The sequence below is a fragment of the Synchiropus splendidus genome, chromosome 6 (assembly GCF_027744825.2).
Source record: "Synchiropus splendidus isolate RoL2022-P1 chromosome 6, RoL_Sspl_1.0, whole genome shotgun sequence".
Lineage (NCBI taxonomy): Eukaryota > Metazoa > Chordata > Actinopteri > Syngnathiformes > Callionymidae > Synchiropus > Synchiropus splendidus.
In genome coordinates, this window is record NC_071339.1 from 9709747 (window position 1) to 9720157 (window position 10411).

Below are 10411 nucleotides of genomic sequence, written 5' to 3' on the forward strand. Positions count from 1 at the left end.
CAGTTCACGCATGAAATAACAACAAACAAAAAACAGCATTTTCTAGGAGCAACTTGACAACACGAATAATTTCGTTGTATATATACATTTTTTTTAAATTGGAGTAACTCTTTCGCATTCGAGTATAAAACAACTAATTCATTAAAATAAAATTTAATACAATTTAGCGAATTTTCTCGCTTATTACAGAAGTCGACAAATCCCAGTGAACGAAAGACGCGCTCGAGTCGACAGAGCATCTTGACTCAAATCAAAGCGAGTGTATTTGACGCGCTACTGAGGAGGGACAGTTGAGGCTCCTCCCACACTGAGGCAACAGGAAGCAGCGACAAACCCCAAAAACTGTCCAGACTGGAGGTGGAGGAAAGAAGCGCTGGAGGATCAACGCTTCCTGTTGAGTCTTCAGAACCAGAATCTGCCCGATTCAGCGCAGCGCCTCCTCGACCATGCCCTTCTTTTGAAGTGGACAGGAAGTTTACCTGCCTCAGAAACGCAGCCGTGCGAGGTAAGTGGGCCAAAGTTCTCGAGCTGGACGTGACAGCGAGACGAGTGGGTTCTGCTCTGTGTTCCTCATGTGGAAGTGGAGTGAGTTTCCCCTTGCTTCTGTGAGAGATTGTCGCCGCCACGTCAGTGGCCATGTGGCCGCGCGGGAGCTCGTGTCTGGCCTGCTGGTTCCATCTCCTTCTGGCCTGTTTAATTAACAAAGAGGCGCCGTGGAGGAGAACCACGTGTCCGGACGCACGGAGTCCATCTGTCGGCTCCTCCCGCCCACCGGGGCCCAGAATCCGCGGGTGCTTTCATCAGAATCCAAGTGCGGATCTGTCGCGTCAACAGTGTCAGGCCGGTGACCTGTGTCTTGACTGGACAATAATAAACTGACCAAGGAAGTGGGGGAGTCAGGGGCCTTCCTGTTGGAGCCCCCTTGACAGAAGAGCCGCCGCCCCCAACAGGCAAACTACATTGCAAAGGTGGAAGTGCAACCAAAAATAGACCCTGAATGAAAAGACCACAAATGACATGTCTATTCATTTTAGCATAGGCGTCAGTTTGGGGGGGACAGAGTTTTGCCAGTGGTTGTTTTGTCCCCACCACACACAAATCCTGTAAACCATCATAAACCTGCTCATTTATAGTAGTTTAGACAATTCAAACACTCCTGAAAGCACCATCCGCATGGATCCGAGATGGCTAGGTCGGCGCTTCACCCTAGGGAGAAGAACAGGAGCAGACATCATAGCTATGACGTGCGTGGACCTTCACGTGTAAAAGTAACATTGTTTATTTCAGCCTGATCAACTTGAGCTGCTCGCAAGTAGCTTGATCTATGGACAAAAAAATATTTACTGAAGTAAAATAAAGCTATATTTCACTGTATCACAGATACTTTAATACGAAACGAAGCACATAACCTCCACCAGGTAACTTATAATAACTAATAATTTCCTTCTTGACATTCTAAATAGTTATGTATTTCCTTGTCGTCTCTTTTTCCCCAGTAACAGAAACAAATATCTGTATATCTTTTTTGAGTTTGAACGAGCCAGGTGTTGACATTTCCATATACTGGCATCTGCAACGCAATATTATTTTTTAGAAACCAAAGCTGCTGAACATCTAGTCTAAGTGCCCCTCTGCTGTAATAGAAGTTTCCTGAACCACGGCAGGTTATAGTGTTTTCCATCAACGTCCTCATCTGGGGTGTAACTTGAATGTACTGATCTAAAAGGTCATATAAGTTTCATCGTCTTCCCTGCTTTTATTCTCTCATCTGCAGACGTTGTCCAAACTCACACACACCTGTGTACGTGTCGTCCTTTCCTCCCTTCAGTTTTCTTCAATTGGAGCAAGGTTTATCAGGACAGGTGCTCATCACTGTTTGTGACTAAAGGCTAAACGTCAAATATGGATACAGACAGAGCCTCCTGCATTAACTTAGCACCACTGGAAACCAGTGCTGTTGCTATTACTACCCAATGTGAGGCACAAAGAAGACATAACTGGCAGAAATTCTCCATCCTCCAGTGGAGATATATTTCACAGTCTCACTGACCCCATCCTCCTACAACGCTGCCTTCGTTTTCCTCTTTTGTGCTACATGATCAATACTGACTGTGGGCTGCTCCCCCTGATGGATATAGTGGTGAACAGCAATACTAACATGAAAAGCGCATGGGAGCATGTGATCAGTGATGGTGACTTTGTTTGAAACGTACATGAACGGAGCATACAGCTTGCATGCTGTGACCTTCTGTGGGATGGTCTGAGCTGGTACATGACTCAGTCCTGAATGATGATGCAACAATCTTTCACAAGGTCTGCAGCAGACAAGATGTTTGACTTTCTGTGTGCTGTGAGCTCTACTACCCAGCATTCTTTGATTAATGAGTGTTGCGTGAATTGGGTTTACTGCTCGCTCTCATTCATCTCACCGAAAAAGATAAGAGGAAACTCAGACAATCCCTAGTGACACATAGTGAGAGGCTGGTGCTGTCTTGACAGATCGGCTGCCCATAAAAGTAGTGAATGAGGCCAAAAACGGAATCTTCTTTTGTGTTCACAGGGTTGTTAGATGGAGCGTCTAGTGACTTGGCACACGTAGTTGGGAGGGTGAGATCGTGATGAATAGCAGTCATGGGCATTATAATAAATTTGTATAAATTACTGAATGGATGACGAATGTATTTCTTGGCACTGGTGAGAACGTGTGAAGGCGTGATGGAAGTATAATTTCTGTGAAGATGATATAGAAGTTGTTTTTTTCTTGTCAAATGTTACAAAGCTAGAAGTTGTTTTTTTTCTTCTCAAATGTTACAAAGCTTGTCTGGATCATACAGACAAGCCCGAATGTGTGATCTGTGGTGTAACTAAATGAACAGCAAACAAAAGGAAGACAACCTTGAGCAGTGAGAAGAAGTGAGACGGTGAAACCCAAATATACTCAGAAGGCGCTGAAACAACCAAGCCTCTCATCGCCTTACACACCTTTCTTTCTTTATTTTTCTACCCACCAGTATCACCCTGCATGTGTTATAGCTGTAAAATTCATGATAAAAATGTCGCGATGACCTCAAATGGACAGCAGGTGGCAGTATCGTTAAGTAGCGCCCATGTAACACAAACAGGGGAGGGGTGAAGAAGAAGCTGCACAGCAAGGAAGAATTAGATAACCTTTATGAATGACAAGACTTTGGTCAAAACATTGTTTAAATTACATTTCGTCCCCATCATCTCATGAAAGTTAATTTGTACAGTGATGTGATTGTATGCTATGACGTGTGTAAAGTTAAAATGTTCACCTTGTTCTCGACTCACCTGCGTCATGTGCTGAGGAGGAATCGGTGGGAATTTTTCAACAAGACTTGCCTTTTTTTCGTGGTGAAATTTGGTGATGAAATGATACAGTTATAATTCTGACTCAGCAGTGCAACTGGTGATGGATAAGCTTTTTATCTAAGGGATGTAAATATTGTGTATCACTGTGGTGATCTCAGAATTGATGCCTGTCCCCCTACAGTTACGTTCTGGAATTGTGCTTCCAGTCATGGCTCAGGGCGCCAGCATCCAGTACGAGCGAGTGGCCGAGATTGGAGGAGGGGCCTACGGGACGGTTTATAAAGCCCGGGACACTGAGAGTGGGAAGTTTGTGGCTCTGAAGAGTGTTCGGGTCCAGACAAACCAGAATGGACTCCCCATCTCCACGGTCAGAGAAGTGGCTTTACTGAAGCGGCTGGAGCAGTTCGACCACCCAAACGTGGTCCGGTATGTTGCATGCGTGACGACGTTCAGTGCCTCACTGTGGTTCATGTCCTTACAGATCTGGGTCTTCTTGCTTCACAGGCTCATGGACGTCTGTGCCACTCAGAGGTCAGACCAGGAGACGAAGGTCACACTCGTGTTTGAACATGTGGACCAAGACTTGAAGACCTATCTTGAAAAGGCCCCCGTTGCTGGTCTATCCCCCGACCACATTAAAGTGGGCATCAATAAACGTGCTTGTCTCAGACCGGTCAGTTGATGAGGGACTCTTGTTTTGCAGGACCTCATGAGGCAGCTGCTGTGTGGACTGGCCTTCCTGCACTCTAACCGCGTGGTACACCGAGACCTGAAGCCGGAGAATATCTTGGTGACCAGCAAAGGACAAGTGAAGCTGGCTGACTTCGGACTGGCTCGCATCTACAGCTGCCACATGGCTCTCACGCCCGTGGTGAGACCCTTGCTCTCTTCATTATTTACTCTCTCCGTTAATTATCACCTAGATACTGGCGCCAGGCGCTTCACAAACTTGACTAACAGCTTCATGCATTAAATGTTAAATGTTGCTCAAATACACGGGTGGGAAGTTAAGACTTGACTTCTCCTGATACCAAGCCTGCCATATGTGAGGGTATGTGGATTTGTTTTGATTTTCTGGGGCACGAGATCAAAGTGTATCAACAGTACAGTTACAGCTTTTGTCTGCTGCTAAAATGTTACTGAGAGGTGGGGATGGGCAATAACTTATCGTACACGATATACCGCCAAACAAAATCTCCACGATGATTCTGCATCTGACGATGAATTCAATAAACGCGCGGCTCACTCTCTGCATTGGACTTACACTCGTGAACATGACGCGACTATGGCGGTGCGCTGTGCTCTCCGGCTCCACCAGCGTGTGACAGTTGTGGCACTGGTCGACTCGGAGTCTCTGGATCCGTGCTGGCGCCGCGGCGAAACACCGTAGGGTTCACTGATCTTGGACACACTCTCATAGGCAGCGCTAATGCTGCAACCTGGCATCAGTTGGGGACCATCAACAAATTCTAAAACGGTGAAACTGTTAGTGAAATCTTCAATATGGCAATGGAAAACAACTGTTTTAGGTTTTTCATCACACAAGACAAAGGACTGACATATAATGATTTGGTTTCTATAATGATTTGGAGAATAGAATATGACTAAATGATTATTTCTTCACATGATTTCTAATATTTCTTCAATAGCATCTAGGAAATGTGTCCAGACTGGTCCGTAGTTCAAGTCAACTGTTAAGAAACATGAGATACAGCAGACCGATGGTTCAATTTAACCCCTAAATAAAGCTGGCAAAGCAGTCTGTCAGACACCAGAGACGTGAAACATTGAATTTCTCATCTCTACACATAGTTAACTATTATATTGAAACATACACAAATGATGATGTTGGAGACAAACTCCACTAATACGTTTCATCATAAAGCTGTTTCAAGAGAGACTGTAGTGTCCAACACATGGAATAAAATGAGAATGTATTTATTGTGATAATTATCGCCAAAATTACAACATTTGCCCATCCCTACTTAGAGGCCTTCTATCGTTCTGACACTCCTTGTGTTGCGTATGATGCACTTGATATATGATGCCTGACATCATCTGAGTCATCTAAATTCACAGGCATTTTCATCCAACGAAACAGCATTACATCCTTTTTTTCTCTCTCAAAAAGTGTAATTCTTGGGTTTTGTTATGTGTCATTGATGTCAGAGCTGCAGTCATGTCTTCGGTAGAGCTCAAAGTCTCTCGACCTAAAGCGTTATTGACAATTTAATCCGTGATCATTGGTGTTTTTTGGTAGGTGGTGACTCTCTGGTATCGACCTCCTGAAGTTCTGCTCCAGTCCAGCTATGCCACCCCTGTGGACATCTGGAGCACAGGTTGCATCTTTGCAGAGATGTTCAGGCGCAAGTGAGTTCATGAAGGCATTGACAAAGTTAGAGTTTGTTGTTTTGGGTGTACATGAAATATTCAAATTCCTGGAACAAAAGGAAAACTGAGGGATGATTCTCAACTCAGAATGTAGTGTGGTAGCCCTACTCGTACTGTCATCCCACTCGTGTCCATGAAAAGGGTGTTTCTGTCCGGTAATTTCACTGAATATGATCGCAATTCGCCAATTCTCAACCTTTTGCTCTCTGTCTCAACTCAAGTGTGGAGTTCTCCACTACAGAATGGCCTGCCACGATAACAGTTTTTGCTGGTCCTAATAATCGTCTCAGAAATTATTGCAGATAAACGTTATTATAGTCAACGTTTGAGATCAAATTAACCAATAATGTAATGATGTTATTTCTCATCAATAGAAAGAGTTTGACTTTAACTACTGTGATTCATTGACTTTTTGATTATTGTGAATTAAAATCTGATATCTTTGAAATATATACAATGGTACCTCGGTTTTTGAATATCCTGGACTTCGAACAAATCGGAGTTCGAACAAAAATTTCAAGATTTTTTTGCTTCTGATTTTGAACGAAAGTCCAGAACTCGAACGCCTCCGAAAAAAGCCGGAAAAAACATAACGTGCGCGGAGCGATCAGCTGACCCACGACTCGCTCCGTTATTATGTATAACGCAGCCTCTGTATGCAGACGTGTCCCGTTAGCTACATTTACTGACTGTTCTTTCTTCATATTGAGGTGTAAAACCTTTCCTGTCTCTGACCGTGGTAGAGTGTCACAGGGGAGGTGCTCGCTCTCTACACCTCCGAGGCTGGAGCGCTCACTCCAGGGTTTGACCAGTTAATTGCTCCATAGCATGCGACTTATTGGGACTATTAAAATAATATATAGTTGCCAGTTGAACACTGTACTAGGTTTCAGAGAATGTAGTTTCATGGAGCGCTTTTCTCCACCCTTAATATTGTATTGTGATTAGTCAGAAGTTGAGTGCCTTTTCTTGCTCACCAATCTGTCAGGATGAAGTTATCACGATTGTATTATCGACATGCCAACAACTGACAGCACTTGCTTTTTCTGCAGTTCCTCTGCCTTGGTCTCATCGATAGGTCATGTTTTTGTTGCCCACTTTCATGTGAAAGACAGACGCAGTCAAAACAACTCTGTTGGAACCTAAGTGCATGACATTATTAAGTTGACATCCACTAGGAGAGAAGTGAACTGTAGATCTTCCCAGATTCAGAAGGCATTCTGAATGCAAAGTTGAGGGGAAACAAGTGATCAAGTTTCAGTTCTGCATTCACTGGTTGAATAAATGACTCCTAACGGATGTCTCGTCTCCACGGCGGAGACTGAAAAGTTTCCTCTTCTCAAGGTCAATCCGCAGGGTCAGAAAGTTTCGATGATGACAGAAGTGAGCCTCTCCGCTGCCACACTCTTTCAGAAGAAGTTTGGACTCAGATGTGCAGGGCTGACACACGTCAGTCGAGGGAGACCAACAGGCCCGTGTTTAACATTGACTGGGTCCTATCAACAGGGAGTTCATTAGCTTGGTGTCATTGACCTTTGCGGCTTGATCTGTGGCATTTAATTTCTCAAATATCCAAACCGTATAACAAAAGTATTTAATATTACTATGTATTAAATTGCCCAACCAAACCTTAAGATGCCATGGTGAGACCAGGCGGTTTCAATAGACACTGCCCAGAGGAGCGTTTCTTCCTTGCGCCCTCTGGTGGTAATATAGGCGCATTGCATGTCATTTGGCTGTGAAACAACCAAACCGGCAGCGATCTCTGTGTTTCAGACCGTTATTTTGTGGCGAATCAGAAGTGGACCAACTTGGAAAAATATTTGAGTGAGTACAATTTGTTTCTTCAAAGTCAGACATGCAACAAGCGTCATAATTCATTGTGTTTCCAGGTTCATTGGCTTGCCACTCGAGCAGGAATGGCCGACTGATGTTACACTGTCCAGGAAGAACTTCCCCCCAGTCACGCGCCGGCCTGTGTCAGACTTTGTCCCAGAGATCGACGAGCAGGCGGAGCAGCTGCTGCTGGTGAGACACGGGCTACACTTATCAGTGCAAACGCTTGTTGTGTTGCTGTCTGCAACGGGCAGCACGCGCTGTCCTGCCTCAGTCCATCTGGCACTGACTGGAATTTGAGTTGCTATAGAAACAATATCCACTTCATCATGCTCCCACTTCGCAACCAAATACTTCTTCAGTCAAATAATTTTTCAAAACCTTGCATCAAGTGTTTCCTCGAATCGTTTGATGCCATCAATCTGGCTTGTAAAAGCTTGGAATACATTCCCCTCTGCAACTCTGACATGGTGACCACATCTAAAATGAAATGTAATGACATAAACTCTTAAGTCTATGAGCATCCGCTCCCCTCGGGTGTTTGACATGAAAGCCAGAGGGGTGAAAGTGTCTGTCTGATAATGACCCTATGAGGGAGGCGGTAAACATCGGTCACATTGATGCACCAAACTGTTGCTGTGTTTGAACTGTAAATACTGAATTGAAGCGTGGTCTATGTTGCAGTTTTCATTCCCTTCCTGTCCACGGACCTGGCGTGTATAGGCAGCTAATTCCACAGGGGTTCAACTGCAAAATTGCATTTTTGAAAGAGAGACATCTCTTCCCACAACTGTATCATATTTTAACATTTCATTTTAACTGATAACAGCGTTGGGGTAGCAAGAAAATGAACAGAAAAGGAAGGCATGACAGGGAAATGGACTGTAGGGATGTTAACATATTTGAACAGAATTTCCTGGTTTCAGTTGTCGAGTGACTGCACCTCCTTGTTTGACCAATGATTTTTGACTGGTTTCTTGCTTGTTCAAGTGACCTTGAATGTTGAAAGGAAATGCTGCTTGGTTTTGTTGCCGCTGCCTTCATTTCCCCTTTGTCTGTCTTTGACAGAAAATGCTTACCTTTGACCCCTACAAGCGAATATCTGCACTGAATGCACTAGACGATGCATATTTCCACGAGGACGAGACACCGACGAAAAGCTGAAACGATGCTGAGGAAAGTACCGTAAAAGCGTCTCAGTTTGGAGCCGACCTTGATCGATGACCTTCACTGTGTGTATCACTTTACACAAGATGCCGTACACTGAAACGGAGCAGCTTCTGCTGCATGGCTGGGTGTGGAAAAGAAGGACCAGACTTGAGCGTCACTGCCATTTTTTGTATCCCACAGGACCAACGTTTGTAACTTTAAAAATGTTTGCTTGCTGTCATCATTGTCAGCAGGGATTTTACTGGCACACAAGCAGAGCTGTTGACATAATGTCAAATACTCAAGAAACAGTAGCCAGTCTCTGCCGAGAGAGGTGTTAAATTGTATTTTTTAAAACTGATTTTTTTTTTTTACAGTGAAAACGCTGCCACAAGCTTTAGCCTTCAGACATAAAGAATAGGTGAGAACACACAAGAAACAAATGCCTTCAGAAAGTCGGGAGAGAAATCCGAGTGTCTGTTTTTAGATGACTGAAGGTGTGTTTGTTTCATGTTTGGTCTTTTTCATGTGCCAAAACCATCTTCACTCAAGAGTATAAATAAACCTCGAATCACTGCTGAAGTCTGAACTGTGTGCTTTTGTTCAGTTGGTTGTGAAGGGACAAGCTGCTGCAGCGGGTGGACCAGACACTTTCATTTCTTTTTTTCACTGTGGAGGTCTCAGCATTTGATTTACCCTTCAAATGTAAGCTTCATCGTCTCAATTCACTCCCAACACTTTGATAGAAACATGCCCTCAAATGCAGTTCAGAGGCGTGTGCTATTTACTGGTGCAAAGTAGCAACTACATCAGGGTCCATATTAGGAGCTTGGCTTGTTTATATGCCCTCACGTTGCCTGTTGCAATTTTTTAAGGCGGGTGACTAAAGGGTTAAAGAGCTCTTATTTTAGAAGCAGACACTTTGCCCGCGTGCAGCGTCTCTTGTCTTACAAGACCACTTTGTCCCAGTTTCTGAGGCACATAGTGATCACCATTAAGTAACTGCTCTCAGAGAGCAAACGTGTCTGAATTAAAATGATTTAATGGTTCGTTTTTTTCACATCATGTACACAGGCGGTCGCATCATTTTGAGAGTGTTATATATAAATATAATGATGGACCCATACATACATTTAAACAACAACATATTGTTTATTTTGCATCAAGTTTTTATATCACCTTATTTAAACTAAAGCTCTTTTAGTGTCTTGAAACCATTGGTATAATAATTTCAATTTTATTAGAATTTCAAATCTCCCTGAACAAAAGCAAACAGAAGCGTTTGTTTGCTTCTGTTCAGGGATTCCTCCATGTTTGTTGTTGTTGTCATCATCCTAGCTGCCACGTGTCTTGTGCATCAGTGTGATCAGTGGACCAGGAACTCCTGCACTTACAAAGGTTCCCTGTTGTCTGGAGAGCAAATTTAAATTAAATTAAAATAAAACGATTAAATGCAATTAAAGTAATGAATGTTTTTTTACGATTAATTGTGTGTGTGTGTGTGTATGTGTGTGTGTGTGTGTGTGTGTTACAAAGGTGGAAGCCGTATTAGATTACAGATTTCTTCCTACGTTGATACCTGAGACATTATCCGACATCATCAATTTGACATTTCAGGAAATGTCATCATTTGGTCCCCTGCTGATGTCAAAAGAACGTCATCTGTTGGAAACCATCCGTCGTCTGCTGCTTCTCACACGTC

General features: G+C 43.6%; 1 protein-coding gene across 2 annotated transcripts; it reads left to right on the forward strand.

Annotated features, from left to right (window-relative positions):
- The first annotated feature begins 302 nt into the window (after positions 1 to 302).
- On the forward strand, positions 303 to 9291 carry cdk4 (cyclin-dependent kinase 4). 2 transcript variants are annotated; one of them, XM_053869047.1, is made up of 8 exons: positions 303 to 505; positions 3515 to 3759; positions 3838 to 3973; positions 4037 to 4204; positions 5594 to 5703; positions 7501 to 7551; positions 7617 to 7752; positions 8629 to 9291. In XM_053869047.1, exons 2-8 carry the CDS (start codon positions 3542 to 3544, stop codon positions 8722 to 8724), a joined length of 915 nt encoding a protein of 304 aa, XP_053725022.1. In that variant the 5' UTR covers positions 303 to 505; positions 3515 to 3541; the 3' UTR covers positions 8725 to 9291. The 2 variants fall into 2 exon arrangements, with proteins under 2 accessions (XP_053725022.1, XP_053725021.1); XM_053869046.1 differs by having other exon boundaries at positions 3540 to 3759.
- The last annotated feature ends 1120 nt before the right edge of the window (positions 9292 to 10411 follow it).